The 23219-nt window shown below is 46.7% G+C and overlaps 1 protein-coding gene across 1 annotated transcript in view; it reads right to left on the bottom strand.

The window, feature by feature from the left end:
- Positions 1-23219, bottom strand: part of SPIDR (scaffold protein involved in DNA repair) — a 2344543-nt gene that overhangs the window by 1736743 nt on the left and 584581 nt on the right. The window contains exon 7 of the mRNA XM_086965726.1: positions 341-441. Within this exon, the coding sequence (XP_086821852.1) occupies positions 341-441 (101 nt within the window). The remainder of the gene's footprint in view (positions 1-340; positions 442-23219) is intronic.

Here is a 23219-nt window from a genome sequence, read left to right as displayed (position 1 = left end):
TTAGAAACCCACTAATTCTCACACTGGAAGATTATCACCAACGCTCAGTTTAGGTGCACATCTTTACATATAGAATGCATTCAAAAGTGCAGAATGATCCCACTGTATACCAATCAATAAGGAATTTACACGGTCGAGAGGGACAGCTAGTGTACCTGCGTTATTTGCAACTGTAATCCTTGATTGCATTTGATTAACCCTTTGTATCTTATGGCTAAATCTGTGTTTGAAATTTTGCTTCACACATGGACCTCTCATGATAGCAAACTTATGTCCACAACTGTGATATACATTGTACACTGAAGGTGTACAGTGACTGCATTTAAGTTCTGGTTCTTACCCGATGGAGTTTTGTGATCCGCAACACCCTGGTGCCTCCAAAAGCTGATGGCAGACCTCTCTCTGTTCTGCAGCCGGTTTAAGCGCTCTGCTAGTCCTCCCCTGCAGGGATGAAAAGAAAACAAGAATGAGACCAAGATGGAGCATCCAGCAGGATCATGTACTCTCCGAGCCATTAGAAGCACACAACATTTGAACACCCGCATGTTCCCTAGCACCTCTACTATGTAAAGCGCTCGGTTGCTTCCTGGCTAGGATCATGCTGTAAGTACATCAATACATACACATGCTTTATTCCCCTTTATCGCACTCCCTACGTCCACAAGGCAGCAGTTAGCCTCTGGTGCACGCTCCCTCTTGGATGCAGGAAATGCAACAACCACTTTCAAAATGTACTGCGTTGTCCAGTTACTGTGCTCAGATCAGCATAGGGGATCCGCACAGCCCCACAATTCTTACATTTCAAAGGTTCAATGTACAATTCTATGCACTTAAGTTGCTGTCGTAATCAACAAAAAACGTGTCATCAATCCAACAGCTGAAAAGGCAGTACAGAACATTTCATGGCACTTGGGTGAAGCGATGTTGGGACCTCATGGTAAACAGACTACTGGGCCTCAGATGTATTAACTGGATCCTTTTGTATAGGCTGTCCAGAAGCCTTCCTACTACTGTACCCAAAGCTGAACACCAAAATACAACCTTCAGCACTTGACCCCTGGCGAGGTAGAGCCTGCCAAAGTCAAAGCTCTGCACAACCAAGGCCCAGGATACCTCAACAGCCGCCTCAACTTCTACGCTCCCAAACGCCAGCTTCGATCGACCGGCCACGCCCTCGCCGCTGTCCCCTGCATCCGAAGAGCCACCACAGGGAGAAGGTCCTTCTCCTACCTCGCCGCCAAGACTTGGAACTCCCTCCCGACCCACCTCCGCCTGACCCAGGACCACCACGCCTTCAGGAAGCAGCTCAAGACCTGGCTGTTCGAGCAGTAGCGGACCCCCCCTCCCCTAAGCGCCTTGAGACCCTCCGGGTGAGTAGTGCGCTATACAAATGCTTTGATTGATTGATTGATTGTTATGGAAATGGATGAGGACTAGAGACTCAGAGCTAAGTGAATCATTGAATTGTACCAAATATACGAATGTCTAACCAGTGTTTTATCTTAGTTAAAGAAAAGTTGTTTTTTTAACACACATCAACATAAGGAATACAGTAGTGCTAGCGGATACCTTCATATGTAGGGGAAATGGCATGCAATGTTTCACTGTGAGCTTGAAGTAACAGCATTGTGGCCTCATACTCAAGGTGCAGATGTGCTCTCTATATTGATTATCAGACTAGTGAGGGTTGTAATCAGAGTCTCTAAGAATCAAACATGTGCCCAAATCCCTTGGAGCTTTTAGTTACCTGCTGCTATGTGCCTCTATTCAGGGGCGCATCACCGTTGTAAATGCAAAGGTCTTACCCCATGCGTATCTAGGCCAGGCTGTTGCCATAAGACCTTGTGGTCAGGTTCAGCAGCTGCCACAGGTGCATTCACTACGCACCCAAAACAAAGAGTAGAGCCCACCTGGAAGCAGTGGTTAATTTGTTTAAAAAAATAAGTGTAGGGGCTCTCATCAGGAGGCAGCTTTCACCAGCCCATTTCTCCTGTTAGCTCTGCCTGAAACAGAACCAACTACTAACCATGAAAGTGGGGAGATGATGTGGCGTGATGGGCAGAGCTGCCGACTTTGGAGCTGGGGAACCAGGTTCAAGTCTAGGGGTATGCACAAATCACTTAACCCCCCACACAAATTAATTTGTCCTTAATTGGTGGTCATGAAAAGCACCGGTGTTGATGATCAAGTGCTGGTGCTGAGCACCAGAAACCACCAGCTCAAATTAAGCACTGCCAGGAAGTCTGCTCAAATGTGAGGCTCTTTCATGAGCAGAAACTGGAGTTTGTGGGATATTAGAGCTGCCCCATGGAATCTGAGCTTCAGGATCCCCAGGTGATGGTACTGATGGGAGTGAAGGAAAAAGCACAAAGGCACATGAAATAGTGCCACGCACTTCCATCCACAGAAATGGGAAACCAACAATCAAAATGTTAGCTTCTAAATGTTGTGCTTGGAAGATACTTTACCCAGGTGATGGTACTGATGGGAGTGAAGGAAAAAGCACAAAGGCACACAAAATAGTGCCACGCACTTCGATCCACAGAAATGGGAAACCAACAATCAAAATGTTAGCTTCTAAATGTTGTGCTTGGAAGATACTTTAGGGAGACACAATCTTGGGGGCACAAAAGCTTAAACTCACACTAACAATCCTGCTCAACACACCTGAGCCGGGGAAGAGGGCCAAGCAAGCTTGAGACCCTGACTGGGGCAACCGGGGGCACAATAGAAGCTCAGTGGCCCATGCAATCTTTCTCATCAGATCATACCCTGGTTCTTGCAGTGCAGTTGTTTTCAGGTAATGCATGTCTTATTTTAGTGGATCATTTTGTTTAAGATAGCTTCCTTCTTCAGAGATACCTCCAAAGCTTCTCTTCATAGCAGCAAAGGTAGGCTCCTCTCTTGTCAGGCCTTCCAAAAGGATTCTTTGGACTTGAGGTTGTGTCCCTTAATTTGTCTGGGAAGTTGGATTTCAGGGACACCAACTTTGGAAAACAGAAGTCTTTCTCCAAAACCCTCCAGTGTGTTGCCTGGGCAACAATCAGTTACAAGGTCCTGGTTTTGCCCCATACATATACTCAGGACACAAATCCTAAAAAAAAGAAGTGGGGGGACGCTGACGTCACGACAGGAAGTGATGTCACGAAAGGAGGCCAAAGAGTGAATGTGTGGCTCCATTTGCTCCAGTTATCGAGCTCCCGGTAAAATAAGTGGGGGGACGCTGTTCACCTGCGTGGTACCCCGACTCGAGCCCTGCATATACTCCATTTCAGAAAACGTTTGAGGGTCCCACAGGCTGAGCACTGAGACTGATTTCAGGTTATTGCAGTCATATTGGCCCTCTCCTCTGTCTCTTGTTCTCCTATACTCTAGAGTTGGGTTCACTACAAAAGTACCTGGGATGCATTGGAGAAACGCTCTGATTCATATTGTTGTCACTATCCTCTCTCCTCTACACCATCCACTCACAGGAGACCCAAAATCACTTCCTGGGTGCCAACAGTCAGGCATAGAACACTCACTGCACGTTCACAATGCTACACATGCAGTGTAAATATAGTTGCAGGGCCTGGCAGTCCATTTGAAAAAGAAGAGGCTGGTAGGTAACTCTCTTGTGGTGGTAACTGGTAAAAAGATCTGTTTTTCACATATAATAGGACCACCTGTGTGCATTATCTACAGCCTAGTGAGTACACTTACAAAGCAGGGTTGCATTTGGTGTGACTTTCCAGGCCATAGAGCCTAGCTCGGGGTCACAATCTGCTTCACTATGTGCCCTCAGCATACACACAACTGCCATGTGCGGTGAGACTAACAATCACAAATATCCATAGACTTGCTTTATGAGAAATACAAGGTACACTCAACGGAGCCATTCAGGGGATATTCCGGTGCCAGCTGTGAAGGAAGGTGGATATCTGACTATATGGTTACCCCAACTTTTTGCCTAGTGTTTAGCGGGTTTTCGACTTAGTTGGCCTGGGATCCTGCTAATCAGAACCCCAGGCTATCTGCTCTCACTGTAAGTGGACACCATGTACTTTAGGTACATCTCCAATTGGACATTGGGTCACCTTATGAGCCCCTGTATAGTGTACCATAGGTACCCAGGGCATAGGTGCATCCAAGGCCTACCAGGGGCTGCAGCATGTATTATGCCACCCCTAGCTGGCCATCCAAATTGACACAACTGGCTGATCACTCAGCTGGGGCAAAGGTGGTGTAATCACCCTTTGTTTTAGAATTAGTATTCCTATATCTAACCTTATATATAGACACATATGCACCTATAAGTCACTCCTATGGCAGGCCTTAACAATCCTGGAGGCAGAGAGCTTGGTTTTATGTGAGATGGTGTTCTAGCATGAGCTGAGCCTGTCTGCAGCTTTCGGAACCATGTCCTTATAGCTGTTCTATGATATAGCCATACCATATACTCTTAAGTGCATTATAATCCTCGCGGTTAATGCTAACTTTGGTTTGGCTTTATCAAAACATGTTGTGTAAGGTGTCATACGCTTTGGAATACTACCCCCTCGCCAGTTCTGGCGACAGGGGTAGCATTCCACCCTTCTAGAAGGAGAAGACATGTTGTTCCTGATATTCCCGGTTAAAGTTAACCAGAGCCTCAGCATCACAAAATGGATACTGCTGCCAGAAACACAAGTCTGATCTCCGGCTGCTGGGAGTCCTCCCAGCAAAGGAGGTTTGGGCAATAGGTTTCCTGTCTTGGGAGGTGCTAGCACCACCCCAGACAGGCCATAGTGTATTGGGGCAGGGAGGGCTGAATGAAATGAGACACTGCCTGGGGCACACAGAGGTGCTCCATGCATAGCCCGGTTCAAACCAGTTGCTGGGGCACTCCAGCCCCAGCTCTGGCTCGAAACTGGACAAAGGGAAAGGGGTGTAACCACCCCCTTCCCTGGTCCTAACCATAGGAGGGACCTAGCAGGTAATCCAGCCCCTTTAATCAGTATAAAGCTAGGAGCTGAGTCTAGAGACTTTAGATTATCCTGAACTGAAACTTGAAACGAAACTCTGGACCTTCGACATTCTACTGCAACTAGAAGACTGAAGAATCTCCCTAGTGGTCAAGGAGTGACCACCCTGTGCAAACAGGCACCAACAGCGACTTGCCGGTTTGCTTTGTCGAGCCCGAGCACAGAGCCAGACAGGAACTGGACTTTCAGACTTCTCTGACCCCGACCCACATCTGCAGCAGAGCTGAGACCCCTGAAGGCGACGAGAGATGTGGGACCGGACTTCTTGAAAAACCTGCTTATTGCTAATTGCGCAGCTTCTGAGGCACCCTCGAAGTTGTGCATTGGGGATTGAGAAGCCCCAGCCCGAGCCACATTTGCACCTATGCACAGCCCTCCACACTCCACGAGTGCCGCGTGGGACCTGCTGCTGCTTTTGCGCTCGACGCGCCTTTCCGGTCACTTGCCCGTTGGCTAGTGGCCTCTGTGAAGGCGAACCTTTGAATCTACACCCCTGGCCTGGTTGCTCCAGGCTTGCTCCTGCTTCCCGGACAAAGAGAAGCCCCCCAGACCTTGCTGGTCTGACTCGAAGCGAATATTAGATTCCTGCGTGGGTTGCATTTGCCAAGGCTTGTTGGATCCAATCCGGGTCCCGACACCGCAGACTAGATCCATCGTGGGACAGCACGATTCCAGCGCCTGGTCATCGTCGACGCCTCCTGGACCTCGTGGTTGCAGAGACAAGCTTCACAACATCATCTGATTGCTTCACGACATTGTCTGGTTCCTTCCTGGTCACTGGCTAGCGACCCAGCCTCTGTCCCCTCTGCTTTCAGGTAACCTTCATCCTCGATCCACCCTTGGATCCAACCGGACACTTCCCTCCTGGTCGCCTGCAGCATCTTTTTACAAGTCTCCATAGGATTCAGTGACGAAACCCGACACAACTTGACACCTATGCACCCGGCTCCTGTGGGTGAGGTAACGCGAGTACTCCGGTGCTCCTGTGGGTATTGACTATCCAAGTGTCCTAGTTTTCAGTAGCTTTCTCCTAGTCCATCCGGAAGTGTCCTAAATCAACAAGTTTCTGACTCTTCCGTTCCCATTGTATCCCTATGGTAACTCGAGTGTGTGTTAAGACACTGCACACGCATCCCGTGGGCCTCCTGCTTCCTAACCTTTGGTAGTTCAGTGTAGCCCCAGCGATTCTCTAGGCCCTAGGCCTACTCCCTGTTTGTGACGTGGTTCTTATACCACTATTTTAGTATATGGTTTGCAACGCCCCTAGGGCTCAACTGTATTTTGTGCAACTTACTGTATGATAATTAAGTATCTTGTTATGTGCTTTGCCCTCTGACCTCATAAAGAGTTCAGAGGGGTTGTGTTAGTAAAAAATACATATATATTTTATATATAACCTGTGTGGTGCCTTTCATTTGGTATTCAAGGGATTACATGTGGTAAAACAGCTGGCTTCACATGCTCTCTGAAGTTTTAGCCTAAGACTGCTTTGTCCATGCTACCACTAGGATAGCTGGTCTATAAGGTTGACTTTACAACCATCACCATAAGGGTTGTTTGGACTGATACAGGGTGCCCACTAGAATAGTGGACATCACATATCAGGCCAACTTCTCACAAGTTGCACTCAACCCACGTTATGCTGTGAAAACACAAGGGCTCTTCAACAGGGTGCCATGTTGGTGAAAAACATACAAATTCTGTATTTTCTCAAAAATGAGCTCAAATGCTGAAAACCAAATAAGCTGCTTACCTTCAGTAATGTGCTTTCTGGCTCAAGAATGTTATATTTAAGTGCAGGTTCGTCAACTTGTGAATCTCCTCAGGTGCCATACTGAATCCAGAATCTCTTGCAACAGATCCTGCTTGCTGGCAGGTGGCGTCAACAGTCTCCATCGCAGCTCCATTCGTCCTCCGAGCGAGAAGACTTGGAGCTGCAAATTGGCGCCACTCCTGCATGGTGACGTCAGTTTCCTTCTAATGCTTCAATGCCTTAAATTGTGGAGCATGGCTAACATGATTACATTTGTACTGGCAGGGTGCAACAGTGAACCTTATTGCATCCAAAAGTCCACTCCAGGGGGTGGGTAGTAAGGAATCTAGAGTTCGAAATCTACCAGAAAGAGCATAATCAAAGTTAAGTACCTGACTGTAGAAAGATACTTCTAACCACAGGTTCCTCACTTTTAGAATAGTTAACAAAGCAATGTTCCATCCAGAGGGTGGGTCTGAGGAGTGTAATTGCAGCAGGAAGTCCTGCAGGACTAAGTTGTCTCTCCCTAAGGACTTGAGAACTGATGCAGTAGTGCCCGAAGAAAGTATGGACAGATGCCAACATGGCACACAGTTTGATGCAGAGGATAATACACTGTGATATGGTCCACTCCTGGACCCCCTTTCCTTTCCTCGTACTGGTGAATCCAACAAAGAGTTGATCGGCAACACAATTCTCTTTAGTCCTACTGATACAGAAAAGAAGATCATGCCGAGAATCCCACTGGTGTAGCCTCTCCTCTTTAAATGTACGTGGAGGAGAAAAGAATGCAGGGGAGCCTGATGCATTGCCCAGTGTGGAAAGGTGACACCATTTATGGAAGAAAAGATGCACAGGAGGCAACTATGGGCTTGTCAGGAAATAAAAGGAAGTATACAGAGCTTGAGCTGACCAGGCCTGCAGTTCACAGACGTGATACGCAGAAGTGATGGCAATGAGAAACACAGTTTTCAAGGTCAAGAGTCTCAGAGTTCAGTTGTGGGGAGGAAAAAGGGAACACACATCAAAAAGGTTACGACCAACTTTAAGATATCACTGAGGCGTAATAAAGGGAGCAGCAAGAAACACCTGAAGGACCTCCTAAGAAGCACATTACAGTGGTATATGATGAGGACTGATCAGGCAAACTAAGAAAGGCTGAAACAGCTGATATGTACTCCTTAAAGGTGCCCATGGCAAGGTTTTGCCAGGTCAAAGACAACACAAACAAGAGAACTTTGAAATGTAATCTCTGGGGTTGATGTACATCTCTTCCTGCCAGGTAACACATTTAGCCTAAAAACCTATGCAGTGGGTCTTGTGAGTTAAACTTCCACCACAACCAATGTATGTGTTCTCTTGCTCTTAATTTCATAGTGTTAACACTAAACTATTTTCTTGCTACCCGTGTCTGTATCTTCTAAAGGAGACAGAATATTCTAAGGCTTCAATTACAAGTTTGTAGGCAAATTCCAACACTGAAAAAAACTCTGTTTGTACAGTGGTCAGAATTAGGAGTCTGTCATTAAAAGATGACAACCAGATTTTCTCCTCAATAAATTTCAGATGGTGAATCCTACTGAAATGTATTGGGTGAAAAATGGCCAGAAACAGCAGCATATGCAAAATGCCGACGGCACATGTTTCCCCGTTTCAACAGGGACACATGCAACTGGAGCTATTTAAAGCATCAATAAAGATTCCCGGGGTATCGCTACTTTGCAGATGTGATAAAATGTTGTACGAATACAGAGACACTCATACTCAAGGTCCAAATTAAACTTTTCAGGTACTCCACGCCCCCTTTCTGTTGCATACAGGTTTCTCAATGGATGTCGCCAGAAGGGCTCCCACCTTAGGACTATGCAACAACCAGTACAAGTTTATTGATTTGTATGTCTGACTAAGTCACTGGATTGTTGCCTGAATGTTACAGTCATCTGGTTTCTTAACATTACTGTGCAATAAAAACTGTACCTTCTGCAACAGGGTTCACAGAAATGTTTGTTCCTTTTGTGTTATCAGTGCACTGTGCATACATGCCAATATTTTAAATTGTGGGGATAGTGGCGAGAGAAGGAGACAGTAGTATTGTTGAGATATGGGTGAAAATACTTTTGCCCAGACTCTGTAACTGATGAGAGGAAATCTACCAGCCCTAAATTGGATTATTCGTACGCCTCATGGTGGCCTGGATGCGGAGAACCATGCTCGGGTTCCCTGCCTGGGATCAAGCATCCTACCGTCTAACTGTTTGATTGGCCTATTGTCGGACAGACTCTTCCAATTCTTATGTATCCTTCTATGGAGGGCTTCTAGTTTCCATATGTCCCTGCCAATCTTCTTTGCATTAAGTTACCTTGTCTGAGTGTGTTTCTGTCTCTGACAGAGGTCGTGCCCTTGTGATAGGTGCTTAAATTATGCAGTTGGTTGTGGCCTCCCAGACACATTTTTGGTGTCCAGAACTTGACAAAGCGAAGAAATCTCGGTTCCTCCAACCAGCTGCTAGCCAATATCTCTGTTTTAAAAAGTCGAGGTCTGGGGGTAAGGCTCTCTCCTACCTCGGACATTCCATCTGGAAAAAAATGCCCCTCCATCTGAGAAACATTGGATCTACACCTCTGTTCCGGAAAAAACTGAAATCTTTGCTCTATTCATGCCAGTAACCCTTCTTCCCCGCTGCTTCCCCATAGCTTTCAGCACCAGGACACTCCTTGGAGTAGCAGTGCACTCTATAAATATCCCCACATAGCCATATGGAAATGATGAAAAGGCCAGATGGATAAGGGGAAGAGAAATGTCTTAAAGCAGAGAAACCAGAGATGAAAGGAACCTGCAAGATCATGATAAAGGGACAGTGTATGTATGATGGCGGAGGAAGGAGGCTGGGTTTGAAATCAAGGCTGGCCATCCTTGTTTATCAACAATGCATTTTACAGCACAGGAGGTGGGCCCCCCTGAAAAACGTTTGGCCCCTGCACTTATATACAGGACTTTAATTGGGCCGGGTCTCACTGGTACTGAGCATCTGCAGTTTTTTAAAGGGGGCCTCAAAACGGGTCTCCATCGGGCTCTGATTTGTGCCCTGGCACAGGCGGTCCATTTTTTTCCAGACTGCTGTGACAGCAGGCACATTGATGTGCGCGTGCTCACACTGCTCACTTCGCACTAGTGGAGAAGTTACGGCATGACGTCATGCCAGGTGAGCGTTGTCGGGGTAGGACAATCCTTTAAAGAGAGTCATTTTCTCTTCTCTTATTGAAACTCAAGAGCAGAAACACTGTTGTGGTGTCACCAGGGCTTTAAGTGGAAGCTTTTTCAATATTATATACAAGCCATAGTTGCTGCAAAGTTATCTTATGCAGCTAACAACCATTGACAAAGCCAATAGTCCTGACTTGTTGTAGGTATGATGTTACTTGTTCTATCATAAATCTGGATGCAATGACAGCAACAACAAAATACAAGTCGGGTGGCACACTATGCTAAGCACAGATTTTTAGCTTATGTGTTTTTAGACCACGCCCTTAATTACATTGTCCACGCCCCTTTGAGAGACCACCCCGATTTTTCATCACACTTAAAGCCCTGCTTATATATATATATTTACAAAGTAAGCTCTACTTAGGAGTGAGTTTTCCGAGTTGGTGTTGGGGTGTTCTTGATCCAGAGGGCCTTTCCATTATGAAAAAATACCAACTGCTACTATCATCAAGTGGTGGGAAATCTCTCACCGACATTGACGTTTTGGGACTGGGTGGTATTTAGGCAGACTTTCAGAACGTGCTGACGGAAGTTAGCGCAGAAGCAACCAAATGCTAGGTTCTTCGTTTTGTGGCGTGATGTCTGGCTGAAATCCCGGTCAGAACGCGGATAATCCGGATTTGGTGTTTCAGTTAGTAAGATTGGAGTGATAATGCAAACCTAGTCAAACATAAATTCGCGTAACTACGAGTTAAATTGATAAAGCACGCGTCGGAGTCTGCAACGAGAACTGCGTGTTTGCAGAGGGCGCGCGCTGCTCGCCTCGGATAGCTGCTGTGTCGGAGACGCTTCGACCTTGGAGCTTTCCCGCTCGTTCTGATCTGCACGCGCCAGGTCAGGTGCGCCGCCCTTTTGCCGCCACGGCCTTGTGCAGGAATGAAATTATAAGCTCCCCGCTTCATCTGTGCAAACATTTCTCGCCCTGACCCCTTCACGCCACGAATAGGTTTCCAGTACTGCGCGTGACCTTCGATGACGAAGGCTACCACGTTTTCCCCCCACTCTGTCTTTCTGGGCAACATCAGGACATTCTGTATTTACGCTGCTGTGATAAGAGGAAGGTCGTTGAATCTGCCCACATCTCAGAGTGGCCAGACACTCTACAAATGATTATGTGAAAACCAAACAGAGCTTCATTAACCCTGTCATCACCTCGGCGCGAGGAGGCACAGCATTTTATATAGCTCGGTTGTGGCCACAAGGAAATGGGATAATGGAACCCTTCGCAGTTTGCAACCGTTCCTAAAATGACATGCAACACGCATACTGTGTTGCTCATTTCATGATCCCCACTAATAATAAAAATGTAAGGTATCAAAAAAGTTACAAAAAATTGGAATTGTGCATATTCAGCAAAAGCATACTTCCTTTCAAGCACCTTTAACACATGTTAACATGCTATAGGGCACACTGCGCTTGAAAGACATTAAAAATTAAATAAATCACAAAAATAAGTCCACAAGATGGCATTTCATGGTCGGGCTGCAATCTGGGTGGACGACCATCTGTTTCACAGACATGGCAAGGGCACTGGCTGTCTGAAGAACATTAAAGGGCGAGGAGGGGGTTTCGGCCTTCAACACTTACTGAAGGCCCGAAGGCCCCAGCCCTCTGGAGCTTCAGGCCGTCCCTTCCCATCCACACGTCCAACAACCACAGGCCTCTGGGCAAAACACCCTACTGCTGCAAAGGTGCAGAGACAAACAGGCAGCTATGAGCGTCATTCACCTCCCTCATCGTCATTCTCAGAGAAATGAGAAAACTAGGGGTCTCAGCATTCCCATAAAGAGCAGCACAGCCCTGCCAAGTGTCACACATCCGGTGTGACACTAACGCATTTTTAGTTACATTTCCGCATTACCACATGTTAAAGGATTGTCACGCAAATACGCGTATTTAAAATCTAAGTGCATTATCAGTACTTGAGGTTGTCACTGTCAAGCCTGATTAAAACAGAGTCTGTGGCAGCTCCAGCAGGCTTGGGATTCTGCTGAGCTAACGCAGCTTTAGTACAATGTATCCTGGTTGAATGTAACTGCCCCGGCTCGGCTCTTACTGGCAGGCTGATGTCATCACGGTGAGACGTCACTGCAGAAGCGCGCGCAGTTTATTTTGGGCGCTCGATGCAGCTGGATAGTTTGCAGGCGGCGCAGCATGTCATCATCTTTAGAGGTAGTGCTGTCTATAAAACTAAGGCACCGTCCGCCGGCTTTAATCTGCTCGGGCACCACGTGCTAGCTATTGTTATTACCGCCCCCTTTGAATCATGAAATATCTTACTGTAGCTGATCGTCGCGGAGTGAAGTCAGTGACACCGGGGCCTCCTGGACAGACTGGAGGTGGAGGGCCCTTCTTCTGTGAGGTTAGTGACATTTTGCTATTGCCATATGTACGACTGGTCGTGGTCAGTGGGAGAGAGAGCCTGTGTGCGCGAAATTGAGATGCTGGCTGAGCCCCCACGTGCAGCTCCCTTCCACCGTACTTCGGTTATCTCTCCTCGGTGAAGCCTTGGGAGAGGTCGCGGGGCTCTGAAGCGACTGGAAAGGTTTTTTTATTGCTTGGTAAAGGAGCCCCCCACCCACTCCCTCATTGGGCCTCCTTGTTTGTTCAGAGCGTCACTCTTCCTCACAAGTAGAGGAAAAGAGATCAGAAGCAGCACATGAAGGCCACGGCGGATCTTTCACTTATTCAGAAACACTCAGTCTGCCCGGGTCAGGGCAGCTAGCACAGCACATCAAACCCCACTAGCTTCTTATTAAATAGAACAAACTGTGCCGTGTTTATTCACGACGTTCAAATAAATGCCATTGATTACTTTCGATTTATTAGGGCATTTTAAACTACAGAGAACTTTAACCATTTAAACTAATAAAAACAGACAGTACAAACATACCTGAGAGCGTACCCAGTTCTATGTGTGAAGTGTGGCTCATCTCAATCACGTGCCTACCCAGACACCTACTAGCAAATGCACTCGATTCTACACTTATTCTGAGTTTGCCTATGCCCCTGTCACTCACACAGTACGTCTCTGCTTTGCTTTTTCAGTTTCGTTATAGCTCAGGTGGCTGTTGAGTGAGACTGAGTCACTCAGCTGATTATAATGACATTTTCAACCACTTCCAAGCTGCTTTATCTAATTTCTATAATTTTAGCTAGAGTCTGATCAATGGAAGTTGTTTATATTTCTTACGTTTTGCAGCAGTTAACTTAGTTTCTCGTTCCTCAAATGTGTGCAATTTCTGATATTATTGTTTCCCTCCTCTTCATTGCTTAATTTTGCTCACGAGACAGTGTCACTCATAGTCATTGAAATGTCACTCATAATTACTCTAAAATTATTAAAATGTCACACATAGCAATCTGAAACCTTGGCAGCTATGCAGCATGGATGTTAAATGTTGAAAAACAGCGGTGACAAAGGGGATGCTGAACCGGCTTCAGTGGTTACTGCACTTGAGTCAAGTAAACAGTGGGTCTATGTTAATCTTTTCAAACAGAAGTACCCTGAATCAATTGAATGAGGAGCCTCTGAACAGTAAGTGACCACCACGATTCAGGAGTGTAAACAATGCGAGGGATATAATGGAAAGGATATCGTCCCAGATGTTTACCAGGACAACCATCACAGCTGTTAGGTGTTACTAATAAAACTGTAGTATGTAAGAGTGTGTTTTATAAAACAGTTGAAGTAGTTTCTTGGCACTAAAGGCAGATGTTTATTGATAGCAAGCTCGCCATGGCACATTTAATTGATACCAAAAGGAGACAATGCGGAGTAGACCCACCAGAATTCAAAACTGTGACTTCAAAGTCACACAAATGCCCACGTAGAGACATTCATACACTGAGAAAACAAATCAGTTTACCAGTCGAGAAAATTCCCAGAAGTGATTTGTTACATCTTGAATAACAATACTAGCTTAAGTAAGTTCGGCTACAGCCATGTAGCTAGTTAAGACTGCTGGATACAGGCAAATAGTCTTGGAGGAATGCAAGAGTCATTACATATTTTGTAGACATAGCTGGAGGAGATGTATGCGTAGTAATGAACCGTAAAGGTTTAGCGAGAAATACTTCAAAATCCTCAGCAAAAATGGAAGGCACATTGTCTTAGGGTACACAGTAGGATCAAAGTCTCTGAGGAAATATTCTAATCTTATCCTTAGGCATGAAGTGAAATGTGACACTGTTGCCAGTGAGGTAAATGGGTGCTGTGCTGAGGGTGCTCTAAAGTCGCTTCTAGCATTTCAAGTTGGTCGAGGTGCCCTGTTTAACAGCTTCGGTCTTCCGTACAAATAACTTGTGAATTCTAACACACTTTGTTTGAAGGCTGAAGGGAGAAATTGAGAAAGCAATTACTTGCACTGCTAAGTTAACTAATCAGCTATCTTGCTGACACAACAGGTTTTAAAGGGTGGAAAACTTATGAACGATCTTAAGATGAGGACACCTGACAGTAAATAAGAGTTGAGTCTGTTAATAGCATTAATATTGTTTTTCCTCAAGAGATCAGCCATGGCAGTGAGCTATGACATGTAGAGGGTAATAAATATTAAGGACATACAGAAGGAGAGACTACAGACAGCAACGTATTGCCTTTATTTATCTAAATACTTTTACAGCCTCCCAAAGTGGCACTGGAATGCTGCACAAGTAACAATCAAAAAAACATTAACAGGGTAGGGTCATTGAAGCACAGCCATAAATATGAATCCACACGTTTGGGTAACTCACTCCTCAGTACCCTCAGGAGGAATGGAAGCCGCCACCGAACAGAATACATTTCTCTATCGATCCCAAGAAGCACCCAAGATTGCACATTCTGTGGTATACTTAAATAGGAAATACACATGGAACTCCATCAATCCTAATATGAGGTTTGAACCAAACTAAACTGAACTATTCAGCCTTGCCTTCAAACTTACACATGGATTCAGCGGACCCCACGCTGGAGTCAAGTTCCCTTCTTCTGTTCTTACAAGTTTCTCCTGTGCCATTCTTAGAGCTCTGGAGTAACTAAATGATTACATGTAGGCCGTTACTAACCATCTTAATAAATACATATATGACTTCGCTTCCAAGCGTGGCTATGAAAAGCATGTGGGGCAACAAGAACATTTACCATTGCTGGTTCGAATTGCACTTTCAAGGTGGAAACATGGGAATACTTTCAGCCCGATTAGACCCACCAAAGCTCATACGGTCACACAGCACAAAACATCAATAAGGGGACACACTCGCTCATAACAGTCCAAGTCACTGAGAGAGAGACAGAATGTGGGATGACGGGAGTAACAAGAGCTCTGTTTTCCTTCACTTGTTACTTGGTGGACTACTCTCACACGCTCCCTGCGGTTTCAGTAGGCTCAGTCTAAACCGAAGAAAAATCATCCCTTTTTCTCACTGCCCAAAGTTGAGTGCTCTGAGAATGAGAAAAAAACGAATGCATGACTTAGCCATTTTTGTTTGCCAGAGGTTTGAAGCCAGAGTAACACACTTGTTGCTTGGAGATTGGCCATAGCGGCTTCATACTCTCCTGAATGATCGATTCAAGCTCCAGAACTTTCTGGCACAGACAGCATCAGGCACAGTCCTCGATACACACGGCCAAGCATATTGTGCAGTCAGGCCCTGCCCAAGAATTCGGTTCTAACTCCTTCACTAGACAGTCTACAGAACTAGAAACTAAGGGGACCAAAAGAGGCAGGCAACAAGAAAACATTCACCTCGCATACAAATTTTCACTGGTGACCTAATTACTGCATTTGCAAGTCCATTTATTCTACAGAGGAGGTTCCTGGATGTGTGTGTATTTTCAGTAGGGATTTTCTCGTTGGGGATGGTTGGCACTGTTAGAATGAGTCGGATTGTAAGTAACCTGATAAATTACTCTAGAAAGGCTCAGTGATCGTTGAGGGAGGAGTTGGTGAGGGATTTTGGATCCAAACAAGGTTTTGTGTTCCTTGTACAATACTATGTTTTAGTTTTTTCACCAGTTGAGAAGGAAGGATCCATGAAAAGCTACCAAAAAGACTTCTGAGAGGAACTTAAAGCTTTGGCTTCAGGACAAGCGCCTGAATCAAAGTGCAAACAAAACAACGAACTTGGTACTGAATTTTTGGGACATCACTGTTTTCAGCACCCCATGCCACTAACAAAAACCTCTGCCTGTCAATGCTTAAAAACATCATATGACAAGTGCAGGTTGATATGCTGAGGTACGACCACAGAAAAGCATAGGTAATGCATAGGGCACTTTCTATACTGAAACCTGTTAAGCCACTGCCATCACATGCCAGGTTCAGCTTCATAAACCTTCTAGCTATACTCAAGCATATACTACACCCACTTAAAACTCACTAGACTGGTCCTATCTAACCCCCATAGACGGCACAGGGTAACCTACCACCAGCAATTTAGCTGTTCATGGAGAGAAATACCTCAATATTGTCTGAACCTCCATTAAAACGCTCACGGAAAAAGTTGTAAAATCTGCTGAGTTACACCTTGTTAATAACCCATGTCATTGATCAAACCCCTTGACTTTGGAACCATAGTGCACATTCCCAATTCCCTCTAGACTGGACGTCAGAAATGCTGTACTATCCATCCGACTGAAATCACTATTCTGCAGTAAACCTCCCATGATTTGTTTACACCATCATCTAGCTTTGGCTAAACCAAATATCCTGATACGGTTGTATTGTCTTCACAATGGCATACACCTGCTATAAAGCAGCTTAACCCCAGCAGCCATTAAATACATCCTCTATCTTCAAATGCCGTCATTCCACATAAGCAGACTGTGCTGTAACAATTGTCCAAGAAATACCAGACATTTGAAACTCTCAACCCCCTGATCCTGTCTTCACCTACGCTATCAAGTTTTCAGATACAAACTGAAGAATCATCTCTCCAAGTTCTAATTGAAAAAAAACCTTCATACATGTCCCCGTCCAGAAACCCTAAAGCCTTGAGGTTCAAATCCCTCAAACACGCAGAAGGATAGGCCCTTTTCTAGTCAAACTATCCAGCTGCGCTTCCTATGTAATCATTGTGGAGCACTTCAATGCCCTCTTCAGTGCTTAATTTGAAAAATAATAAGTGCAGGGCTCTCGCCAGGAGGTTCCTGCTGTTTGAACCACGCAGTGTCCCTGCCATTCTGCAAATGATAGCAACAACCCAACTAATAGCCATCAGACTCCTAAAAAATGTGACAGACAATTCAGAGTATTCCAGTCCCCCAGAGCTATAGGAATGCCTCGGGTGGCAGGTAATAGACATTTGTAATGTATATTGAATTAACAATTAACTGTTATTGTGGTCATCTCAAAATTAGCTAGACAGAGCCACCCGGTGGCAGACTGTCACTAGCGCAGCTGTTGACAATTAAGTGCCAGTGCCGAGCAGCATACACCACCGGCTCAAATTAAGTGTATATCTTCTGGTGTTATAAGCAGGGCACAAGTCGGGGGTACACGCGGGTGGATGGCGTCCACCCACTATTTTCACAGGGTAGACATGCTCCACCCTGCCAAGAAGTTGGGCCCCTCTGAAAAATATGCTGAATTCGTCTCGGTGTTATTTGCAAACACCGGGACATATTCAGCAGCACCTGCACGTTGTTGTCTGCTTGCGATCTGCAACAACGTGCAGGCGGCTTTCTTAGTTCAGACACCTGCTGGGCCCATAACAAAGGCCGAATCCAAAGGGGACATCATGCCTCCTTTTGTTCGAGGTGACAAATGCAAAAACCACAGTTGATGGACAGAATGCAGAGCAATGTCAAACATTCACCCCAGTACAGAGATCTGGGCCTAAATCCATCGTTTTTTTGTACTCCACACCACCCCAGTTCAGACAAGGCCATATGCAAATCAGTCTGACTCTGTGCCTCATGGGAACAGTCCAGCCCGAACTGCCAAGCCATGCCTTCCCTGGACCGGAAACAAGCTTCCTAGGACCGGTTTCTGGCATTTCAGCCGTCTTCAGCCCAAACTGGGGTGGTGTGGAGTGTAAAAAAACTATGGATTTAGGCCCAGATCTCTGTACTGGGGTGAATGTATGACATTGTTCTGCATTCTGTCCATCAACTGTGGTTTTTCCTTTTGTTTGAGTCTCCTGGCTGGCAGCAGTCAGGATCCTCATACCTAGAAGCAAATGCGGCAGAGGGGAACAAAGGCGCACACCTTGTTAGCACTTTACACATACTTAAGAGAGGCAGCTTTTCACTTTGTTCAATCCCTGTTTACAAGATATGCATGCACTGTAAGAATGTCAGATGCGTTGGCCTTTCCCTGTATTTACATAAAATAAATGAAATTTATATAGTGCCGGAGGAGGCGTTGAAATAATTTAAGTACCACAAATTTTTCTTGTAAAGCGCCATGGGTAGAGGAAGGTTGCGCTAACAAAAGGCAACACTGTTTTATGTGTAGCTTTCAAAAGTGTGAGTCTTCTGCCTCTATCAGGAGCATTTGCATGTATACTCGAAATGTGCTCCGTTGTGCTCATGATAAACCTTCTAACCATATATGTGAGGGCTTAAGATCTTATGTCACTTCTTATGATGTCACGTGCCATGATGTCACGCACTGTGATGTCACGCGCTGTGATGCCACTTGCATTCTGATTAACTAGGTTAGTCCCCCCCCCCTTCTTTTTTTAGGACTTGTGCCCTCGTTATAAGTTTGTGTTGCAAAACATGAAAAGAGCGAAAGTGTGATGAGTGCTTAATGATTCCACAAGATTGTCTATAAAACAGTGTCACTAATGTGAACAACCCCTTTTTAAGAAGCTGAAGAGACATGATAAACCCTCTTTAGAACATCATTTATCTTACATGTCACAGTAACAAGGTAAGTTTTTGTTGCTTCTGATGTATCTCTATCCAATATTCAAATAGAGATTGAAACAATTATTTGTTGCACAGTTTTTTGCTGCACAAAATTACGCTTTTTTGCATATCTGCAAAGGCACTCACCATAGTCATGAAATGTAAATTGTAAATTGATACTTGTATAGCGCACTACTCACCCGCAAGGGTCTCAAGGCGCTTGTACGAATACCGCTGTGGAACCCATCCTGGCTTTCCCTGTGAGGCGTCCACTCCTGGGCACCCCCAAGGTGGAGGCCAGGCATCCTTAGCGTTGTGGGGGCCGTTGTGGAGATTAAGCAAGCTATTGCCCAGAGTTGCAGAGTGGGACTCCATGATTGGAATAGGCACCGAGGCGAGAATTATCAGGTCCGTGGAATTTTGAGCCCAAGACCCGCCGAGGCGGGGAATTGAACCCTGGTCCCAGGCTAGACCTCTGGATCAGGGTCTGCCGCTCTAATCATTGAGCCACACTTCTCCAGTGGGGTTGGAGGATACATATAATTTCAAAGCTATAAAGTACAAGCTAAGGTTAGAACTGACACTTTAGATGCTCAACTATTTTCATCAATCAGTTGTACGATTAACAGAATTTAAACTGGTAGCCTGGGTCACGATCGCTAATATCAGGAGTTTGGGAACTGTTTACGATCAAATGCAGATGAAGTTTCAAGCGTTTTTTCAACAGGTCAGGTCTAGCTATACGACATTCGTCACTGCTTTGCAGGGCATGGGACTTTAGAGTCTTAGGGCCCGATGTAGGTAAACGCGATTTTCCGATTTCAAAATACCGAGGCGGGCCGAATCGGTATTCTGAAATCGGAAAACGAGATGTAGGAAAAAAAAACCGAATGAATACCGAATCGGTCGGCATCGGTAATGAGATTCGGTACGTTCCGATTCTGCTCGGTCCGAATCGGAAAGTACCGAATCGGCCAACAACGATTCGGAAATCACCGAATCGGCTACCACCGATTCGGATATTCCCGAATCGGCGAATACCGATTCGGTAAAAGCCGAATCGGTAAAATCCGATTCGGCAATCATAGATTCGTAGCCATGAAAACAGACCCATGGCGAAAAAGCCCATAGGAATGCATTGAATGAACCGATTCGGCTTTTACCGATTCGGATAATACCGAATCGGATTTTACCGAATCGGAAATTACCGAATCGGTAAAAGCCGATTCGGCAATAGGCGATTCAGCCAATGAGGTGGCTCCCCCTCCCCCACCCAAACAGGGAGTGGCAACCCTGGCAGGTGCAGCTAATTAAGAAGTTTCTGGAAAGCCTGCCTGAGCCCAACACACACAGTTGGCAGCAGTGGGAGAAGGAGGTTGCAAACTGAACAGGAGAAAATGGCAGATCAGTCAGGAAGCCAGAAGTCCTCCCAGAAGAGGAAGCCCAAGTTCACCACCACCGAACTTCAGGTGCTGGTTGAGGAGGTGGTGAGGGTGCACCGCCAGCTGTTTGGCAAGCTGTCCCTCAACGTGCCAGACAGCACCAAGAGGAGAATCTGGGCCGACATCGCCCAGAAGGTGAATGCTGCGGGTGTCACCCCTAGGTCCATAGAGGAACTGAAAAAAAGGTTTTACGACATCCGCAGCCTCACGAAGAGGAAGCTGGCTGACATTCAAAGGCAGGCTGGACTCACTGGAGGAGGCAACAACCCGGCGCCACCCCTCACCGAGCTGGAGGAAATTGTCTCCAGCACCATTGAGAGGGAGAGTTATGTTATGTGGTTTTTTATTAGGCGCACAAATGCTCCAGCTAAGGAGCGTCTTGGCGCCCGACAAGGCAGCTGCACAACACAACTAAATTAAAACAGCACAAGCGAACTAACTAAGGAAATAAAAATGTTTTCAAGGCGCGACGAAAAGAAAGCAAATCGCTCATGGCACGAATTGCCGGGGGTAAGGAGTTCCACAGAGCAGCGGCCCGCACTCGAAATGAGCGCCCACCGGCCCTGCTTCGCTTAAAGCGCGGTACCACGGCCAATTCGAGATCTGCCGATCTTAAAGGTCGTGCCGGAATATAGTTGGCCATGAGGGTCGTGAGAATCATTGCCGGGGACCCCTTCAAGATCTTATGGGCGACGCAGAGGACCTTAAACTGAATCCGCTGCGCCACCGGGAGCCAGTGCAGTGATCGAATGGTGCTGGAGGTGGGGCAGAATCTTGGAAGGCCCACCACCGCTCTCGCTGCTGCATTCTGGATCCGTTGCAGGCGCCCGATCTCAGCTGCATTCAAGCCGGCCAGCAAAGAACTCGCATAATCCAATCTGGAGATGACGGTAGCTTGGATCATGAGTTGCCGAGTGGGGGCATCGAAGAACTTTAGCACAGGACGGAGCCCACGCAAGATGCCGAAGCAGCAAGCAGCCGTGCGTTTAGTGTGGCATGCAAACGTGAGGGAAGGGTCCAGCCAGACCCCGAGGTTTTTAAGCTCGGCGACTGGGATGGGAGCAGAACCCAACTCCTCCGGCCACCATCTCTCTCCCCACAGGTCCGGTTGCCTACCAAATACCATCACCTCGGTCTTACTAGCGTTTAGCTGGAGACAATTAAGCGTCATCCAACTAGCGACCGCCCTCAGTCCTTGTTGAAACCTAGGAGCGTCGACCTCCGCATCCCCGCTGATCGTGACCGCTAGCTGGGTGTCATCGGCATATGACACCATGGTCATACCCCATTGTTTGACAACCTCAGCTAGCGGCCTTACGTACAGATTGAACAGCGTAGGACTCAGCGAGGAGCCTTGGGGGACGCCCAGGTTCAACGGGTGGAATTTTGACTGATAAGGTGGGACGGTCACGCTAAAGGCCCGGTTGGTTAAGAACGACCGGAACCAGTCGAGCGCAATGCCGGTAACACCAGCCTCCTCTAGACGCTGCAGAAGGATAGGGTGTGAGACGGTGTCAAAGGCAGCGCTTAGATCTAATAGCACCAGCGCTGCCGTTTGTCCCGCGTCCAGCACGGAGCGAAGGTGCTCCACCATATAAAGTAGAGCCGTCTCCGTGCTGTGACCTGCCCTAAACCCATTCTGCGTAGCGTCGAGTATATCAGCTCGACGGAGATGATCCGAGAGAGCGGCATTTACGTGTGCCTCCATCACCTTAGCCGGCCACGGCAAGAGTGAAATAGGCCGATAGCTCTCCGGCTTGCTTCCGTCCAGGCTAGGTTTCTTCAGGATCGGACGAACCATGGCTCGCTTCCACTTAAGTGGAACAACACCAGAAGTCAATGACGCATTGACCAAGGAACAGAGCGGAGAGATGTCATGTACCGCCAGGTCCTTGAACACTTCCGGGCAAAGTGGATCCTCAGGGGACCCAGATTTCACTTTGCGAGCCAAAGTGCCTAGGCTATCAAAATTTAACAGAGGTAGAGAACATAGCCCCTCAGATGGTGGTGGCTTAGATGATGTAATCGCCGAGGGAACGACCACAGGAAAGGCTCGATAGATAGCATTCACCTTTTCCAGAAAAAACTCTGCCAACTTTTCACAGTGCTCCAGAGAGCTCTGATGAGATGTTATAACTTTTTTGGCAGTAAGGTCTTTCAATACCTTAAAGATAGCCTTTGCTGGGTTCGAACTATTCCTGAATTGTGTCGCATAAAAAGCGGCACGGGTTCTACACACCGCCCGATGGTACACCTTCACTGTAGCCTGATATAAGGCTTTCTTAGAGCTGGAGTAGGCTTTGCGCCAGGCCCGCTCTGCGCGTCTGCAAGACACCTTCAGAGCTCGCAGAGAGTCGTCGTACCAGGGGCTGGCCTTGCCAGGACCAGTTTTACAGGTCACCAGGGGGATGAGAGTGTCCAAGGCCCTGGAGACCCATTCGCTGAATCTGTCGTACATCTGATCCGGAAGCCCTGAGACGTCAAGCGGGTCAACTGATAAGAGATGAAAGAACTCCTCTAGCTTAAGTTTGTTCCAGCGTCTTCTTGGAACAGAACACACCATTGGCTTAGATGGACTAGCCACAATGGGGCAGTGGAACTGTATCAAATAATGATCAGTCCATGCCAGAGGTGTGTAGCTGGTGACACAGACTTCCGTCAGATTGGTAAAGAACGGGTCAAGGGTGTGGCCCCCTGAGTGTGTGGGCTGCGTCACCAACTGAATAAGCTGTAACGCCTCAAGGTCAGCCAGGAAACTGGCGACTGAGGGACTACTGGAGTTGTTAAAATGCAGATTTAGATCTCCAATGATGGTAAAATTGGAGCACCCCGTAGCCAGATTGCTAATAGCCTCGGGTAACGCTGCTCTGAAGGCCACTTCGCTCCCCGGGGGCCGATATATTACCAGTCCCGACAGG

Source organism: Lissotriton vulgaris, chromosome 4_1 (assembly GCF_964263255.1).
Source record: "Lissotriton vulgaris chromosome 4_1, aLisVul1.2, whole genome shotgun sequence".
In the NCBI taxonomy this organism is placed as follows: Eukaryota; Metazoa; Chordata; class Amphibia; order Caudata; family Salamandridae; genus Lissotriton; species Lissotriton vulgaris.
The sequence above is the reverse complement of the archived record's forward strand: the minus strand, read 5'-3'. Positions and strand labels throughout refer to the sequence as shown.